This window comes from Xyrauchen texanus, chromosome 28 (assembly GCF_025860055.1).
Source record: "Xyrauchen texanus isolate HMW12.3.18 chromosome 28, RBS_HiC_50CHRs, whole genome shotgun sequence".
In the NCBI taxonomy this organism is placed as follows: domain Eukaryota; kingdom Metazoa; phylum Chordata; class Actinopteri; order Cypriniformes; family Catostomidae; genus Xyrauchen; species Xyrauchen texanus.
The window spans coordinates 27,752,071-27,771,672 of NC_068303.1; the positions used below are offsets into that span (position 1 = coordinate 27,752,071).

Sequence of the window (19,602 nt, forward strand, 5' to 3'; positions counted from 1 at the left end):
TTTAATTAATTATCAAACACTGCTTACAATGGAAGCATATGTGGCAACATACACCTGTATGTTCCAGCCATATGCCAGGACAGAGGATGCATATGATTTATATAGGACTCTGTGCAGATTTTTCTTCAGTATTTGTATAAGAGAGCTCATCTATTTATTGAGATAATGTAATTCCTTCTTATGTGGCTTTTTAAGAGTTTCTTCTCTTCAAAACAATGTTTCTTTCACAGAAAGCTATACAGTAATTTTGTCATTAGTATACATAACAAAGAGCCAAGGGCATTGGAGACACAGAATCTCATCTGTGTAGCAGGGTCAACATCTTTGAACCGCTTCATTTCACACTCTACCTCCAGCCCCACATAAGTCATTACTCCTCAAATCTACGCACAGAGACCCCATTCACATTAGCATAGTTATTCGCTTGTCTGAACCATGTCAACGCAGCCGATTTAAAAAAAATAAGCTGTGATGCCACAATCGCTCATATGGATAAACTAGTCAGCTACTCCGCAGGCTACTTTTTTTCCAACTTAACCCTATGATGCATAAATTATAAAAATCATTAATGGAAAATATCAAAAAATATAATCCCAATCTTCCCAAAATTGTGCATTTTGAGAGAGTTTCACATCTGTTTGCAAATGCTCTATATACTCACATTATTTGAAAATGCCCTATGAATTATAAAAATGTTGTTATAATGTAACTACACGCAGGCTCTTAGACAGCAACATTACTTGAACATTGATTATTCTGTATTTGTGCTGTGACTATCAAGTAATTCATTTTTTATGGACACACCAGGATTGTAGGTTGTATATGTCCAATGAAGCCTAAGAAGTTAAATGACTTCTACGGTTTAAAAATGTGAAAATAAGATAAAGGTATATAGGCTGGCCATTGAGTGGAAAAGGGAAGGGCACACCACTACCCGCCCAGCACAAACAGAGTCCAGGTCAAAGGCACTGTAGAGAGTGCAGCCTGGTTCCCCAAAATACCAAGCTAAAGATAGTCTACCCCATTCAAGATTACCGCGATAAGGACAAGCATATTATATGTGTGCGCACACAGTTCTACCCTCAGGCAATTTTAATACATACAAGACGGAACATAATCAAGCATTGGCAAGGTGTAAAAAAGGAAATAAAGAGAAAAAAAATAAGAGTTTGTGGTTTGTGTTAACAGGTTTCATGTTATGTTCAGATGTTGTTTTGTTCTGACATTACTATCTTGCAAATTGAGTTTTATTGAATCTTCATAGTTCATTACAGCAAGCCTGAGGGCTAAAGTTTAAATCACTGACATAATCACAATGCTGGTAAAGATATTTTATTAAATAGCTCTTTTTTTCCCACAATGAATAACAATTACAAACCATGAAAAATGTATTATACAAGAGCAATTGCTTTGGAGTATATCTTCTTTTCTCACTGTAATGTGAGTGTAGACATTGCATCGCTTAAACATAATAATAATAATAATAATAACTGGACCACAGTATTTAGACAGCACAAACATGATCAACAAATGCAGCAAGAGTGTGATCTCACTGTCATAGAGACATTTTCGAAAGTCATTTTCAAACCAAAACAATAATAACAAACGTATTTGTAACACATAAACAACTTAAAAGGCAGAGGTAGGAACAGGCGATTACCCGTTTCAAAAGCTGTGAAGACCAATACTTTGCATGTAAAAAAATACAGAATCTTTCATGCCCATCTAAACTCAAATCATAAAAAAAGGTCATTAGTACAATTCAATATAAAACAAATATAGTATAAAAAATGGCAATGTATGGACAGTGACAAAGAGATTTGGTCATGCAGTGCTTTTTTCCATTTCTTTCCTTCCTAACAAAGCAAGCCTGGAGGAACGTTAAGACAGGAGACATAGTAGTCTATATACACCAAATATACACAGATTTACACCATACAAAAATATGTATAAGGCATAAGGAATAAATATTCTTATCCAGATATCGAAATGAATACATTCAGTTTAAATAAATAAGTCAGGGTACTTCATGGAAAATACATATTTAAATGTTTTTTCTTTAAATGTTTTTTTTTTTTTTTGGAGAGTTCAGGGAATTTACCAAATCAAAAACAGTGTACCTGAATTAAATATCACCACTAACAATAAATAAATACCAAGATAAAAATAATGAAAAAATCAGTGGCATAATGGTCTATATATATATGTGTGTGTGTGTGTGTGTGTGTGTGTGGGTGCGTGTGTGCGTGCGTGCGTGCATGTGTGTGTGTAAGAGAGAAATCAGTGGTTGAGTTCCTTTAGATCCTCCAGTATGTGTGCATTTGTGAAAGATCAGTGGTTGAGTTCCTCGGGACACTCCGCATCTGTTGGCAGGTCACTTGATCGAGGAATTTTCTTCCCATTCCAAGATGACACACACCAACACTTCCCCCTCTGACCATCCAGAGACGATTCACACTGCAGAGAGAACGAGACAGTTTGTGTGTGAGATGGATTATTTCATTGTCTAGAAACTCATGCATGCATACACAGTGAAGCTCTTGGTTGATTGTGGTTTTAACACTCAGTCAACACACAAATATCATCATGTTGAGCGTTTATGTACCAACACAAAATCTATGTGAAATGAAGACTGTTCGGTTGGTTTCTGTAGCAGATGTTTGCACACGAGCAAAGAATATTTTTTCTTACCTGTTTGGCTTTGTACAGACCATGCTTGTCACAATTTGGAAGGTAGAATCTGGTCAGTTTGTCTCCCAATTTCTGTTGTGATTTAGTAATCTTATCTAGAGCTGTCTGCAGTTCGATATGACAAGGACCCTAGAGAGATAAAATGTGATCATTAAGAGGCAGACTACCGCAAATGAATTAGTAGCAGAATAAATTAGAATAAACCATATTTAACCCTTAAACACATACCTTGGGTCTTAAGAGACCCGGGACCTAATTTCACCCCCCTGTACATCATCCATTGTTTTGAGTTGTGCTCACACATCAATCTCTCTCTTATGAATAGTGGAACACACGCACAAAAAATAATAATTATTATAATACTGGTTTAAGCACCAAGTGTATAGGGTCATTAGAGACCCATGGTATGAAAGAGTGGCATTTGTTTTTTTTTATTTTTTTTTTTTATTACACGATATCTATTTCTTTGTTATTTACAAGAGAAATGTGTACTATATTCATACAGATAAATACTATATCACTTTTATTTTCTGTGCAACAATTGTGAATTATCAGTAGAGTTCGACCGATAGTGGATTTTGCAGATACCGATAACTAAGCCAGACAACCGACTAATCAACCAATAGTTTTTAAAATAGATTTATTGAATGTCAAAAACATTTCTTATTATTTCTTTACTATGGCGGGCAAAGACCGATAGTGGATTAATCGGTAAAACTGATTAAAAATATAGGTCTACCTCTAATTATCAGTATCTCATATGCGTGTACACATACATCATTTACCTGCTATTTCTTAGTCAAGGTGGCGCTGTTGTTTCAGTGATTAACTTGCTATTTGATGATTAAACAACATGGACATAAACTATAGCAGGTACAACACATGACCAGTATGATATGACTATTGTCATTTGGGTGAACTATTGAAATTATGTAAGTTGTGCATCTTTTAAGACTCATTAAGTGAAGGAGAAAATACTTATGTGTAGCCTATGTGTAGCTAATGTGGATCTTATGTATAACTCAATATTTTAATGACAGCCAGTTACGCCTCATGAAATTTCAGTGTTAAAGTCACGAATCCTGTGCTAGATTTGTCCTGATTTGTCTTTGATATATGAAAAATAAACATCAAAATATATTTCATTATATTATTTTCAAATTGTCTTGAAAATATTTAGAAATTTTTTACACTATCTGGGTATTTTGCAGATACCGATAACTAAGCCAGACAACCGACTAATCAACCAATAGTTTTTAAAATAGATTTATTGAATGTCAAAAACATTTCTTATTATTTTTTTACTATGGCGGGCAAAGACCGATAGTGGATTAATCGGTAAAACTGATTAAAAATATAGGTCTACCTCTAATTATCAGTATCTCATATGCGTGTACACATACATCATTTACCTGCTATTTCTTAGTCAAGGTGGCGCTGTTGTTTCAGTGATTAACTTGCTATTTGATGATTAAACAACATGGACATAAACTATAGCAGGTACAACACATGACCAGTATGATATGACTATTGTCATTTGGGTGAACTATTGAAATTATGTAAGTTGTGCATCTTTTAAGACTCATTAAGTGAAGGAGAAAATACTTATGTGTAGCCTATGTGTAGCTAATGTGGATCTTATGTATAACTCAATATTTTAATGACAGCCAGTTACGTCTCATGAAATTTCAGTGTTAAAGTCACGAATCCTGTGCTAGATTTGTCCTGATTTGTCTTTGATATATGAAAAATAAACATCAAAATATATTTCATTATATTATTTTCAAATTGTCTTGAAAATATTTAGAAATTTTTTACACTATCTGGGTATTTTGCAGATCCATTTTTGATAGATATACAGGTATGTGCATATATTAAATATGGTTTATATTATAAACAAAGCACATGCACTATCAAGTCATGAATTCCCACAACAGGTCCTCGAATTCTTTCCCTGCCTCTTGCAAAATATAAATCCCAAGAAACCCTCCACTGCCCCCTTGTGGCCGAGTCTCACAGTCTCATTTTATGTCTATAAACTTTTTAAGGATTGTGATGATTCAGTGCTCTGAAAATGAGTGCCTTAAACTCACCTGCTCGACGAGTTTTCTGCGTATGGCGTTGACTTTGGCCTTCATGCTCTCTTTAGCGGTGATGACCCGCGGGTCGAAGGGCTTGCCGTGCCCGTGCACGAAGAGGGGAGAGCTGCCTTCATTCGCCGCCGTTGCCCTGTTGTTAGTCTCAGGATGATCTGCAAGAAGAATAAGTGCACTAAGAATCATTACAATACGCAGCTATTTAATAGTTGAATTGGTACTGAAATCAAACGCGCATGTAAAATCAACTATCGAACTGATCGGTTTAATGATGATGAAATCGGGTCAAAGATTGAGTCGGCGAAATGATCATCTCGACAGCTGTAATTATGAGCTAAAATACAGTTTATAAGAAGGGGTACCTGGCGTCTGTGCGTTTTGGTTCTGATCGGGTTCGGGGGTCTCAGTGCACACCGCTTGTCCTCGGTTGAGCGCGTGTAGAGGTCGGGGTTCTCCTGGTTTGGGTAAGCAGCGGAGCCCCGAGCCGCAGGGCGCAGTGTAGATGCCGCACGGTTCGCCCTTCTTCAGCGCGCAAGCGAGGCAGCAGCCGCAGCCCGGCTCAGGACGCACTTCCTCACAACCGGCATCCACCGCAGGACACTCGGCCAGCCGTTCCGGGGGGCACGGAGCGCAGCGAATGGGTTCCTGCCCCACCACCGGAGAAGCTCGGAGCCCCGGCGCCGATAAGAGTGCGCTAAATGCTGCCACCCAGAAAATGTTCAAAAGCAGTCCGTTCATCCCAAAGCAAAGGTCAGAATAAATAGATAAATAAATAAATATCGGCTGAAGTGAAACGTGGAGTTCCTCGAGTTGACACCGCTCTCTTTGCGCTCTCCAAAATGACTACCTCTCTCCGAATCGGCTCGCCGTATTTATACGCGCACTGGATCCCCCTGACACGGTCATGTTTGACGCATTGGCAATATCAATGATTTCTTAAATGCTCTCCCTCACCTCCGATGTGCTGTTGTAGGTCGAGGGGCTTCCTTGAACATAGCGCGTAAAGTGCGTCAACGTTTATTTTGGAACATAATGTGCGTGCATAATGATGATTTTGCCCCATTTGAACGGTGTGAAACTTAATGCACTGAACTGTGCTCAAGTGGCAGTCATCCTATTTCTATCAGGTTTTTTTTATTATATTTTATTTTTTGTATGCAGTTTTTCACCGAACGATCCTATCAAGTTTATGTTGTGTTTAGTGAAGCTGAACTAAGCAACTGAGAAATGCATTATTGTGTATCTATTATAGGACCGGGCGAACAAAGCCCTTCATTCATTAAAATACCCCTCTTGAAAACTATTACGCAAGCATTGGAGACCAATTTATGACGGTAAATTATCGCATCCTGGTGCTTTGGTCTGGCATTAATTTGACGCGTTTGCGCCAGTAATGGGGTGAGAGCGCGCGCAATTCTATCTCTGTTGCATCGCATGTCCTCGCGCTGTTGTACATGACCTCTCTCAGGTCAGGACATGAGCCCGTTTTGGACAGCTCGATAGTACCGCTATTGTTATTGCCCCTTTTCTGTGATGATAATAATAGCCGCGCTTTGTGACAGAGCGGGAATAACGACATGGCCATCTCTACACGTCTCCTCATTTCCTCCTCGCGCGTCGCGAGGCCTTTGGCCTCACCGCGGAGTTTATGAATGGGATACAAGATGTGACACGCAGATGGGGAAGGGAGCTTTAATAATGCGTTAACCTGTAGTTGTAGGCACTGGAATGTCTCTCAGGGGAGTTTGATGAGCTCACATGCTCGACGCAATTGTCTTTCGGTGTTGCATCATTAATTTTTTTTCCTTCAGCGCGTGGAGTTCCTCTGCGTGTCACGTGATTGAGCTGTCCGCTCGCGCGTGTGGAAACCCGAGTATCTGCTTACGGAGATAAAGCGGAACGCTCGTCATTCAACACTGAGTTACAGTAACAGTGCGCTCTTTCATAAACAGACATCAACAATATGATCGCCAAGGCTACACTGCGCAGAATGTGCAAGTGTGGAGTAATTTGAAATTGTAAATGTTGTCAGGCTATGTTGGACACGGTGACATTGACAGTTTAATCCTTCTCTTACAAAAACTCACAGTGGTAACAATAGTTTTCGCTATACACTTATTACTACTGTAAAATATTATTGAATATGGTGGAAGAAGCTTTCATAAAAAAATAAAATAAATAAAGTTCTAAAATATATAGCTTATGATATGAGTCTATAATGCTGATACATAATTCAGTAAAAATCAAGTAAAAGTGCATAATATGAGCATTTTTACAGAAGTATGAATGAATGAATGTTACATTTATATAGTGCTTTTCTGACACTACACTTAAAGCACTTTACATAGTGAAGGGACTCTCCTCAACCACCACCAGTGTGCAGCATCCATCTGGATGATGCAACGGCAGCCATAGTATGCCAGTACGCTCACCACACACCAGCTAATGGTGGAGAGGAGAGAGTGGAGTGATAGAGCCAATTAGTGGATGGGATTATTAGGAAGCCATGATAGATAAGGGCCAATGGGGGGAATTTGGCCAGGACACCAGGGTTACACCCATAATATTTTCGAGGATTGTCCTGGGATTTTTAATGACCACAGAGAGTCAGGACCTCAGTTTAATGTCTCATCCAAAAGGCAGTGCCTTTTTACAGTATAGTGTCCCTGTCACTATACTGGGGCATTAAGACCCACACAGACTGCAGGGTGAGCACCCCCTGCTAGACTCCCTAACACCTCTTCCAGCAGCACCATTAGTTTTCCCTAGGAGGTCTCCCATACAGGTACTGATCAGGCTCAACACTGCTTAGCTACAATGGGCTACTGGTCTTGAGCTACAAGATGATATGGCAGCAGAAGTAGCCTCTAAAAGGATATTGTTATGTTAGAAGTATTTTTATGTTAAAATAATAATCTGGGCTCAACAAGTTAAACTCAATCAACAGCATTTGTGGCAAATTAACTGTGACTTGTTCCTTATTTTCATTAATAAAAGCAAAACATTTGGGTTACAGTGAGGCTCTTACAATGGAAGTCAATATAATTGATATTGTTTTAGGGCTTTTTAGATATGTTTACAGGAAAACAATAAAAAAATATTATCAAGAATAGATTTTATTAAATAATAAGCTTACTGGAAAAAAAATCATTAGGATGCAATGCAAATTTTCTTGATAAAGAAATATGATCGTATCTGGTAACATGTGCATGTAAAATGGCTAGAAAAGCATTTTAGCTTAGCGTAAAGCTAACAATTTACACAAGGTTTATTTCTATTTCTTCTGCTCCAAACTTACTTCAGACTTATTTCTCTGTCTGCTCGTATGAATGTAACACATCATAAGAAAGTGTTTCACCACTTTGGATCGCATAATTTATATTTATGAATGTTTACCATCTGAAAGGACTAAATATTAAATGAAACAAATGACAATAAAATGCAAAGTAATCTCTTCAGTAATCAAAATACTTTTTGAATGTAACTGTATTCTAATTACCAATTATTTAAATTGTAACTTTAGTGGCTACACCTGCCTAATATTGTGTAGGTCCCCCTCGTGCTGCCAAAACAGCACCAACAATAGCATTCTGAGATGATATTCTTCTCACCACAATTGTACAGAGCGGTTATCCGAGTTACCGTAGATTTTGTCAGTTCGAACTAGTCTGGCCATTCTCTGTTGATCTCTCTCATTAACAAGGCATTTCCATCCACAGAACTGCTGCTTACTGGATGTTTTTTGTTTTTGGCACCATTCTGAGTAAATTTTAGAGACTGTTGTGCATGAAAATCCCAGGAGATCAGCAGTTAAAGAAATACTCAAACCAGCCCATTTGGCACCAACAATCATGTCATGGTCGAAATCATTGAGATCAAAAATTCTGATAGTTGATGTGAACATTGAAAGCTCCTGACATGTGATTAGTGTATGATTTTATGCACTGCAATGTTGCCACATGATTGGCTGATTAGATCATCGCATGGATGATTGCTGGTGCCAGATGGGCTTGTTCTGGGGCTATTCTGAGATGCAGGTTGGCGTTGTTTTGGTGTCAAGAGGGGGACCTACACAATATTAGGCAGGTGGTTTTAATGTTGTGGCTGATCGGTGTATGTATGTGTATATATATATATATATATATATATATATATATATATATATATATATATATATATATATATATATATTGTATTAAAATGTGGAGCTAAATTCAACATAACATCTTTTAGTATGTGAAATGTTATTTTATTTAATTATATTGTTTTATACGATTTTAACCACATTTTAGATATTTGTAAAATGTACAAATTCCATATAATCTATTCTATCCATATGTTGTCATATTGCATGTGTAATAATGATATGACTTGTGAGTGCTTGAAATTTCTTGTCAGCTACACATTTTCACATTTTTAACTTCCATTCCACATTTCCACATTTAAGTGCTTGAACTATAAAAAAATTACAGCTGTATGAATATGACCTGAAATCTCTTATTTAAGACTGGCCATGAGAAAGTGAACATTTACAGTGACAGCAAAACATTTCAATTCCATTTTCACATGTTACACAAAGAAATAGATTGGCTTCTTCAGCTTGTTGAACATGCATTATCATTTGGGCATATTTAATTTGCGTTGGACGATAACAGAGAGCAGCAGAGAGTGCCAAGCGTGTGAGCTGTTGTGGTAACCAGATGGATTCTGAGTGGATTGCTGTGGATTGATAGAATGAAAGTATCGTCAAATCATGGTGCAATGCAAAATAAAATAACTTCCTTTCCCTGCATTCAATACAAGACACGACACCAATAAGGACGTTAATGATATTTAATTTCAAAGAAAAACAATCAGTGAGCCATTACTTCATTTTATTAGCGAAATGATGGGAAATTACGTTAAACCGGAATCGACTTCTGGTCACCCTAGTTTTCTACCTGCTTTTCTTCTCTCCATGATGTACTTTAGTGATTCCCTCCTGCTCTGTCTTTGTTAATGTAATGAGGGCAATAGGCCATCTACTTGTGCCATCTAAGCCTAGTGGCATATTCATGTTAAGGTGATAGCGGGTTTAAAGGTTTAAAAACCTATTTCAACAAAAACCATAACATTTTATTTTTATTCCAGTTTACAAAAATGTTTTTTTTTTTTTTTTTTTACATTTAGTTTTGGTTTTAGTTTACGATAATTCCCTTGATGGATTATCCTTTCTCCACCCCCAACAATCTCACAAGTTCTGCCCAAATTACCTTGTTTTTCAGAAAAAAAAGGAATGTGGGTTGTGTGTTAAGCCTTGTGGTGGTATGCGTGTATGAGTCCATCCGAATATAATCAAAATCCTGGACATTGTGTTCTCTGAAACTCTCTTACAAGCTTAACAAAGTAATCCCTTGTTAAGGAGAGCCATTTAGCCATTTTGTATCTGGCAGCTTGGGAGATTGGTATCATTGGTGTGATCAACTATGACATCAAATAGAGCAAAAACAAATACAAAATCAAAACAGTGTCGTTTAGGGTCAGGGCCAACCCCATTTTGAAAGAGGGAGAAACAACATACACACACCCATACTGTCATCAAGCGAGCCAGCATAAACAGCAGGACATAAAAGGTAATGTAAATTGCAAAAGTTGCTCATGTGTTTAACTTAAAGAGTCATCAGTGAACAGTGCTTCACTTTCAAGCATGAAAAAGAATGAATAAGTGTCTTTAAAGTAGTTTGTGCAACCCATGCGTTATATTCCAAGTCATTTATCAGTAAAAACCTTGATGTACATTGCGCTTTCATGAGCTCTACGAAAGAAGCATGTTCACAGTTCACAGCTCAGTTCCTGAAAACCTACCAAATGCCTTAAGAAGACTTTGTGTCCAGATACTGATAACTGAGTATTTAGAAAAATAAAAGTTCAAAAGTTCACTGGTTCATGTAGTCCTGGAGCACATTAAGGTAAAAAGATTTGACATGCTGTCCATAATAGCAGATCCACAAATAATAGGTATAGGCATGGGTCCTGGGTAGCTCAGTGAGTAAAGACGCTGACTACCACCCCTGGAGTCACGAGTTCTAATCCAGGGCGTGATGAGTGACTCCAGCCAGGTCTTCTAAGCAACCAAACTGGCCTGGTTGCTTAACCATAAAGTGGTTCTCGCTCTTGGAGGGGCGCATATTGAGTTATGCGTGGATGCTGTGGAGAATAACGTGAAGCCTCCACCTGTGCTATGTGTCTGCGGTAATGGCATTGGTATAGGCATAATAAAATATAAACATGGAGGTGGGGTTGTGAAGGGATAATGGAAGACTCGTCACTGCTTTGAGGGAAGCAGCTGCTTATATCCTTAGGATATGAATGGTAGGCCTAGATGAACAAGCCTCTCCCGAACTTGTTTGGAACTTCATTAATTCCACAGAGACATTTTCTTTGACACTCAGCATGAGTTGTAGGCTAATTGTCCAATGCATTTTTTCACCTCCTTTTGGCAGAAAATAATCCAGCCTGATCTCATGAAATTTAGGTGAAAGTGGCAACATTTTTGCAAACCAAAATTACTTGCGTCACATTTGGATGCAGTTTCATAGTGAAATGTCCAGCTGGGGACACCAAAAGCAAGTGAAATGATGTTGTAATCAGACAAACTTTTTAAGGTGTATATTAGATAGATGTTTTGATTAATAAAACATACCTCCCTCACCTAAACCTTTAACCTACACCTGACCAATAGTGTCCAAAAAAAGTTTATAAAAGCACATTTACTGAGGCAACCACATCATTTTGTTTCACTTTCATTACGAGTGTCCTTGGCTGGGCTCAAGTGTCCGAATCCAAAGTCCAACACTCTGTCAGGTTAGCTATTGCGAAAGCAAATCACATTGGAAATGGAAAGTCATATATTTATAAAGTCATAAACAGCCATAGTACCCATGATTTGTGTAAAAGTGAATAAAACACACAAACTGCAGCCAAAATGAAGAAAACAGCACATAAAAATAAAAATCAGTTTGCAAAAATCTAGTAATAGTAACATTCATTCTATGAGAATAGGTTGAAATAAATGGCCATGATTATCGGCTCTTTTTAAGCAATAAGCCAATGATAATTTGATACAGATAATTGCTTTTATTGACTGACACTGATGCTTGACAGATACAAAAATAGAAAATTTAATAAATGAGTAGTACCGGTATTAGTACTGGTTGAGTATTAAAATTATGCACATCTTTTCTCAATCTGTTTCAGATGTAATATTAATCGGACACTCTGTTGTTGAGGTTAAATAAGGCAATGTTAGTGAACACTACATTTATTCCATTCCAGCTGCTGGAAGGCATGATTCTGTAGTCTGAATATTTTTTTAGGGTCAAGCATAGCTAAGAATGAGAATGTAGCAGGTTTTAGTAAGAAGGAAGCACGAGTCGGGGTTGCAGTCCACGAAAGTGTAATTTTATTCTCCAAGTTTAACTCAAAAAGGTGCTTTTCAGAAAGTATTTTCACTTTGCAGACACAGCTTCACTGATAAAAGTCAGAACAAACTTAAAGTACAAAATAAATGCTTTGCAGCGTACAGATTCAGGGTGTGTGTCTGGATCGGACTCTCTCTGCCCCTGGCGTTTTGCCAGCCTTTTCAAGCCCGGCATGGCTCCCAACCCCCTCTCTGATGCACCCATCTACAAAATGAAGAAGTTTGGAGCTTGTAATACCATCCCATGACAGAGTGCAGATTTATTTCTCGTGAAAGCCTGTTGGCATGCCTCAGTCCACTGGACCAGATCTTGTGCCCCCATTTCAGTAAAATCGGTCAAGGGGCTGGTGACATCAGAGAAACTAGGAGCAAACCTTCAGTATTAGCCAGCCAGCCAGCCCCATAAACCATCTCACCTCATTTTGGTCTTAGGACATGGGCAGGCCGCTATCGCCACAGTCTTATTAATTTGAGGTATCTGCCCATAACCCAAGTGGAAGCCCAGATCCCATACTTCTACCCATCCAATTGCACACTTGTTCAGGTTTGCCGTGAGCCCCACCCACCTCAGCGACCTCAGGACTGCTCTCAGATGCTGCATATGCCTCTGCCAGACATTAATGTTTATAATGATGTAATCTGAATAGGCAGCGGTGTGTGGCCGGATCTGAATCTTATCCATGAGGTGCTGATTGGGAGCCCCAAACAAACTGAATGAAAGAGTGATGAATTGGTGTAATCCGAACAGTGTGGAAAATGCAGTTTTTTTCTCGGGACAATGGAGATAAGGGAATCTGCCAATACTCTTAAATAAAATTGAGACGCACCCAACCGATCAAGCAGTTCATCAATTTGGGGCATTGGGTATGCGTCAAATTTAGGTACCATGTTGTCTTTTTGGTAATCTACACAGAACCGGACTGACCCATCCCTCTTAGGTACAAGAACAACTGGGCTGGCCCATCACTGTGCGTTTCTTCTATTACCCCCATCTTGAGTATTGCCTCATTGTGTTTGGGAAAGCGGCATGGCCAACTACCCACTACCACTCCCAGTGGGGTCTCGATATGGTGTTGTATGAGGTTTTATGAAGAGGAGAGAACACATCCGTATTCCTTTTGCAACTTGTCCACCCCCCCCCCAAGCTGAGATGGTGAGAGGTGGTCTCCACAAGGGAACTGTGTAAATGGATTGGCTTTTCACCTCCGGCCCCAGCTCTGCCCTCTCCGGAACTACCTTTGCCATGGACATGGGGATCACCTTTTTCCATAATTTAAGGAGGTTGAGGTGGTAAATTTATGTGCTCTGCCTCTATACATTCGTTTAACCTCATAATCGAGATCCCCGACTCGCTGTGTAACCTCAAAGGGCCCTTGCCACTTGGTGAGTAATTTCTAGCTCAACGTGGGTAGTAATACAAGTACTTTGTCTCTCTTGAGCTTGGAGCAAATGTTCGTGTGACAACTGACCCAGTGTGAGTAGCTTTGCTCGAAGATCAAGGACATACTGAATTTAATTTTTGCTTTGGGAAGGTCCTTCCTCCCACGCCTCCTGTATGACGTCAAGTACCCCACAGGGCTGACGTCCATATAGGAGCTTGAAGGGGGAAAACAACACAGAGGCTTGCGGGACCTCCCTGACTGCCATCTGTCCCAGTTTCTAGCATCCTCATGTACAAACTGACAAATCATATTTTACAGGGTTTGATTAAATCGTTCAACGAGACAATCAGTTTGAGGGTGGTAAACACTGGTGCGAATCGCCAGCAATTCATAAAGTTCATGCAGTGTACGTAACAAAGTTTGTGCATTGATCGGTAAGGGTCTCCTTCAGAATCCCCACCCAGGAGATAATTTTTAAGAGTGCCTACGCAATACTGCATGCTGAGATGTTGCGTTGCGTAAAGGCATCGCTTCCGGATATCGCGTTGCATAATCCACCATGAATAAAGCAAACCGATATCCACATGCTGACTGCTCTAATGGCCCAATGAGGTCCATACCGATCCTTTTGAAGGGGGCCTCGATTAACAGAAATGGACACAACAGCACTCCTGGGGTGGCCGATGGATTCACCAACTGACATTTGCGGCATTCCGACACCATCTGCGCACATCCCCGCAAAAGTGTTCTTTCTTGTCCTAAGTGACTCGTGTTTCCCGACGGCTCCGCAGGACTAATAACTGGGTTGTATTTTCATGGGTTTGAGTGTCCTACATCACTCGATACAACCGGTCCCTGATAATAAAAAAATATGGATATATGAGGGTGACATCAGGCTGGAGCTGCTGGCCATCGTTTACTCTCACTTGGTCAAAGGCGTGCCTAAGGGTTTTGTCACATGACTGCTCTAGAGGGAAATCCCCCTCCAGGAACTCCCTAAGGGTGGGAATGCAGGATTCCCCTCCTGCCTCATTCCTACGCTGAGCAGATGTGGGTGGCCCGGCTCTGCCACCCCAGCCATCGCATCACACATAACACATGAGATTGTGGTTTACAAGACCCATCCACACACAATGCTTTTAGTAATATTTAGTAATATTGGTCCGCAGAATTAGTGGATGTGTGAGGTGGGAATTAAGCGTGGCCTCCACTGTTTTTCCCCCCAGAATTGAATAACGGCTGTCACTACCAGATACTCGTGAACATCCCATGCACACGCCTCACCATCACCTTGTGTTTCGCAACTAAAGACTAAAGTCATGAACCAAGCCGTGGTTCATCAAGGTTTGATTACAACCAGAATCCACCAGGGCTTGGTATGTACACCCCTTTATTTTTACCAGTATGTAGTATGTCCCTGCTTGATCAGGGGCTGTGGCATGTCGGGGTCCCAGATCCACGTCCCCTCCTCCATTACTGGACAATGGTCTTGGATGTGTCCTGGATTCCCGCAACTCCAACAGACTGGCCAAGTGGAGACATCATCCCGGGAAGGGTGACTGAGAGGTGTAGGGGAGGGGGCTGGCACACCACGGAGGCAGGGTGCCAATTTGGGAGAAAAAACTCACCATTTCTGGGGGGTGGGTATAGGACAAATAGGAGGAGAGGGAGGGACAAGAGGGGAGAAGCAACAAGAGGGAGAGAATGAGACAGTGCAAGAGAGAAAGATCTGGACTGCTGCTCACCGGCTTCCGGGTAGGCTGCCATGTGGGCTTCAGCCAGCTGGACAACAAAATCCACATGGGGCGATGGCACTGGAACCATTCTGTGAGGCAGGCGAATGGTCAGCTGCTCCAGCACCATCAGCTCGATAACGTCATCCATGATGCACCCTTCCTCGACTAGAACCCATTTTTGTCAGTCATCATGGAGCTGCTGGGCAAACGAGAACTGGCGGCTGGTGTCGCTCAGGGTAAGGGAGCGGAACCGCTGATGGTGTTATTCTCGGTGGTGCAGTCAAACTTGTTGCAGGACAGAGGTCTTCAATTTCATGTAATCCAGGCTGTCCTCAGTTGGTAGTTGCTGTGCCATGAGCTGGGCCTACCCAGAAAGCGGCAGCAGCAGGTTGAGGGCCCATTGGGTTTGTGGCCAGCCAGAGGCTGTGGTCAACTGCTCAAACAGGCTCTGAAATGGCTCTGGATCATCCTGGGGCCCCATCTTTGAGAGCAGAAGTGGCTTCGTAACTGCTTCTGAAGCCATGGCAGAGGAGGTTAGCTGGAGCAGTTCCTGCCAATCCTTGGCCTGTGCTTGAAGAAGCTCCTGGAAATGCTGCTCCTGGGTGAGAAGGGCTTGTTGGTGAGTCTCCTGGATGCTAGCCAGGGCACGGATGACTTCGCCCAGCAGTGAGGTGTCCATGGCAGCCAGTCTTCTTCCAAATTCCCGGGTAGCAGGTTTTAGTAAGAAGGAAGCGGGAGTGTTGCAGTCCAAGTAAGTGTGATTTTTATTCTCCAAGTTTAATAAAAACTTTATTTCATTTACAGACACAGCTTCACTTATAACAGTTAGAACAAACTTAAAGTACCAAATAAACCCTTTGCAGCATAGAGCTTCGGGGTGCGTGTCTGGTTCGGACTCTCTCTGGCATTTTGCCGACCTTTTCAAGCCCGTTTCCACTGTCACTGAAATGAGACACAGGTGTTTAGTATCCATAATCACCAAATCACTTAACGCTTCCTCTTTCCCCACTGACAGACACACGACCACGTCCCGCTCCACAAGAATCGAATGTAATTAGTGCATCTTAAATCCTTTCAGTTCTCTGTGCAACACACACACATGCATACATACAGTACAAACACATTAATACAGTATGCATGCATTTTGTCACTCATATAAAAAGATCAGTCGGTAGCCAAAGACCTATGATCTTCCCATTGTACGTACAATTCTGTTAAAAAAAATTACACACATACACATTAGTTTGCGTGTGCGCATACTCAGACACACACATTAATTGGAATACTGTCATACACACATACACTACCTTTCACCCACATTGTCCGCAAACAGTTGAATAAAAGAGTTGCTGGTTATGAATACAAGACTTTGTATCAGAAATATCTTAGATTATTGTGGGTGTGACCATGAATGTTTGTTATTTAAAGAAGCATTTTCTCCCCAGCGCCAGAACTCCTGTCACAGCGTGCGTTTCCATCCATTCTCAAGCAAGCCTTTATTCCTAATTTGTACACACACATATAGGATGACTCGTACCTCATTGGATCTTACAAGTTCTTCTTATTCTTTAGTTCTCAATGTTACATACACTATATACTTCAGGAAATTATTGTGATGTGCAAGCATATAACAGTAATTTGACTCCATTATTGTTCAGGATTTTGTGTATGTTTGTGGGTGCATGTGTGAAATGCACAGAAGTCCAAGTGTCAAAATTATTTAATGTATGTGTGTGTGTGGGAAAACTTTCTTGAATGTGCTCCCATGCACAGGCATCCATTGTGTATGGCTTCCTCTAGCTTCTCTTTCCAGCTAGCATGGAAATGGCCAAACTAGAGGTGTTTATTTGACCAACGCTAAAGTCCAGGCATATTTAAACTCATTTATGTACACACATACATTTACATTTATTCATTATGCAGACGCAACTTACAAATGAGGACTACAATAGAAGCGACTTATCCTAAGGAGGCAGTAATAAGAGAAGTGCTGTAATGCAAAGTTGCAAATTGACTTGTGAGAAAGTAGAGAGGAAGGTGAGGGAGTGGAGAACAAGAAAGTATTTTGATTTTAAAGTAGAAGAGGATTAGTGGGATTGAGTCAAGTGCTCGCGAAAGAGACGAGTCTTCAGATGTTTCTTTAAAGTGGCTAGAGAATCAGCTGCTTGAGTGGGGTTTGGAAGGTCATTCCACCAGCAAAGAATGGATATAGTGAAGGTCAGTGAAAGTGATTTTGTTTCCCTTTGTGGTACCTTCAGGCGCCGCTCACCCACTTGAGCTTCTGTGGGGCACATAAACTTGAAGAAGTAAGTATAGATAGGGGTGTACAGAGCCAGTGGTTGTTCTGTAGGCAAGCATCAATGCTTTGAGGTTTGACTGTGCATGCAGGAAGTTCTGCCAAAAGAGCATTACAGTAGTACAGTCTAGATACAGCAAGAGCCTAGACAAGGAGTTATGTAGCTTTCTTAGATAGGAAGGGTCTGATTTCCTAATGTTATACAGCTAAAATCATTTGGGAACAAAACTGCATTGCTGTTATTGCAATTTGGTCTATAAAGTTCAACTGATAGTCAAACATAACCCTGAGATTTCTGACTGTCCTTGATGGTGTAATTGTTAATGAGCCTAGTTTTCCTGAATGGAAAATTTATGATGAACTGCTGGGCTAGCTAGAAGAATGAGAAGTTCTGTCTTTGCTGGGTTGAGTTGGAGGTGGTGTTCTTTCATTCAACACGTAATGTCCGCCAGGCAAGCTGAGGTTTGTGCAGCAACTGTAGGATCGTCTGGCTTAAATGAAAGGTTGAGTTGTGTCATCGGCATAGCAATGATTGGATAAGCCATGTGCCTTAATGACAGATCCCAGTGATGTCATGTAGATGGATAAGAGGATGGGCCCAAGCATTTAACCCTGAGGTACCCAAGTAGCTAGGTGGTGAGACTTGGACACAACTCCCCTCCAAAACACCATGAAGGTTCTTCCTTTGAGGTTAAACCAGCAGAGCACATTTCCTGTGATGCCCATTGCTGTGAGAGTCGAAAAGAGGACCTGGTGGTTTACAGTGACGAAAGCAGCAGACAGGTCCAGTAGAATGAAGACAGATGATTTGGATGTTGCTCTTGCCATCCTCAGAGCTTCAGTATCAGACAGCAAGGCTGTCTCAGTTGAGTGTCCACTTCTGAAGCCGGACTGGTTGCCATCTAGAAGATTGTTTTATGCAAGAAAAAAGGAGACTTGGTTGAACTTGGTTGGATGTGTTCAAGAGTTTTTGCTATGAATGGTAGGAGGGAGATTGGCCTGTAATTTTCTAGGAGTGCAGGGTCTAGTGTGGGTTTCTTAAGCACTAGGGTTACTTGTGCCTTCTTCAATGTAGTGGGAAACTTGCCTTTGTGCACACACAAACTCTTACTTGCAGGAGTTCATCTCAAAACTCGCTGGGCTACAAATTTCAGCATTTCAAAACATTTAATTCAACAAATGTAATTGTCTCCAACCCCTGCTGCAGAGATGGACATACAGTATTTTTGGCAAATGTAGTGATTGTGGCTAGCTTGAGTTTGGTCTTGTAAAACATTTATTTACATTTATGCATTTGGCATAATACAAGTCCAATCACTTACAATCATGAGTCTTGATGCTCCTTTGGGAATGCAAGTTTAAATTCAACCTATGTTGTTTGATGATTCCTAAGCCAAGGGAGGACATGAGGACTCTTCGCATTTTCCGAAATGGATTTAAACATTGCCTTAGAATTGGGATGGGAGGATGAGACCTGTCCCTCCGATGCTGTGAAGAGGGTGATTTGTCAACCCATATCATGCATCTGTCCTTGTTTACATCTTTTTTATCAATTCTAAAATTATTTTGTATGAGATACCTTGCAATTGTGTGACTGTGAGTCTGTCATAATCAGACAAAATACTGAAGTCCCCCCTCCGTTGAATGAGTTGGTATCGTCCAATCCCCCTCGAGCATAGACGGCAGTGTCACATGATATCTGTTACTTTTACTCAGCACTGAGAGGATAGGCCAGTCACAGGTCATTTATTATTACTGGATGAGGATTTTTATAAAATATTTTTATAGATAATTCTGAGACGGATTTTCATTCACAGGTATGAATCCTTACAACGATCAGTTTTTATTAACTAACCAGTGTAAAATGTTTACAATGGTATATAAAATGTTCTGAGATTTAAATGTAGATGTATGGATGATTCGGTTTTCAGAACATCATGCG

At 40.5% G+C, this 19,602-nt stretch overlaps 1 protein-coding gene across 1 annotated transcript; it reads right to left on the bottom strand.

Annotated features, from left to right (window-relative positions):
• Positions 1–1,322: 1,322 nt before the first annotated feature.
• Positions 1,323–5,672, bottom strand: LOC127622298 (insulin-like growth factor-binding protein 1). The gene is made up of 4 exons (XM_052096362.1): positions 5,150–5,672; positions 4,785–4,942; positions 2,692–2,820; positions 1,323–2,457 (listed from the first exon to the last, which is right to left on the bottom strand). The coding sequence occupies exons 1-4, from the start codon at positions 5,523–5,525 to the stop codon at positions 2,332–2,334; spliced, it is 789 nt and encodes a 262-aa protein (XP_051952322.1). The 5' UTR covers positions 5,526–5,672; the 3' UTR covers positions 1,323–2,331.
• Positions 5,673–19,602: the final 13,930 nt, after the last annotated feature.

Excerpts from the sequence above, each read along its gene's own strand:
- LOC127622298 (XM_052096362.1), bottom strand. The coding sequence starts at position 5,525 with ATGAACGGACTGCTTTTGAACATTTTCTGGGTGGCAGCATTTAGCGCA. Across the intron at positions 2,821-4,784 it reads GCAGAAAACTCGTCGAGCAG|GGTCCTTGTCATATCGAACT; the intron begins GTGAGTTTAAGG and ends TTATCTCTCTAG. Across the intron at positions 2,458-2,691 it reads GTCTGTACAAAGCCAAACAG|TGTGAATCGTCTCTGGATGG; the intron begins GTAAGAAAAAAT and ends TTCTCTCTGCAG.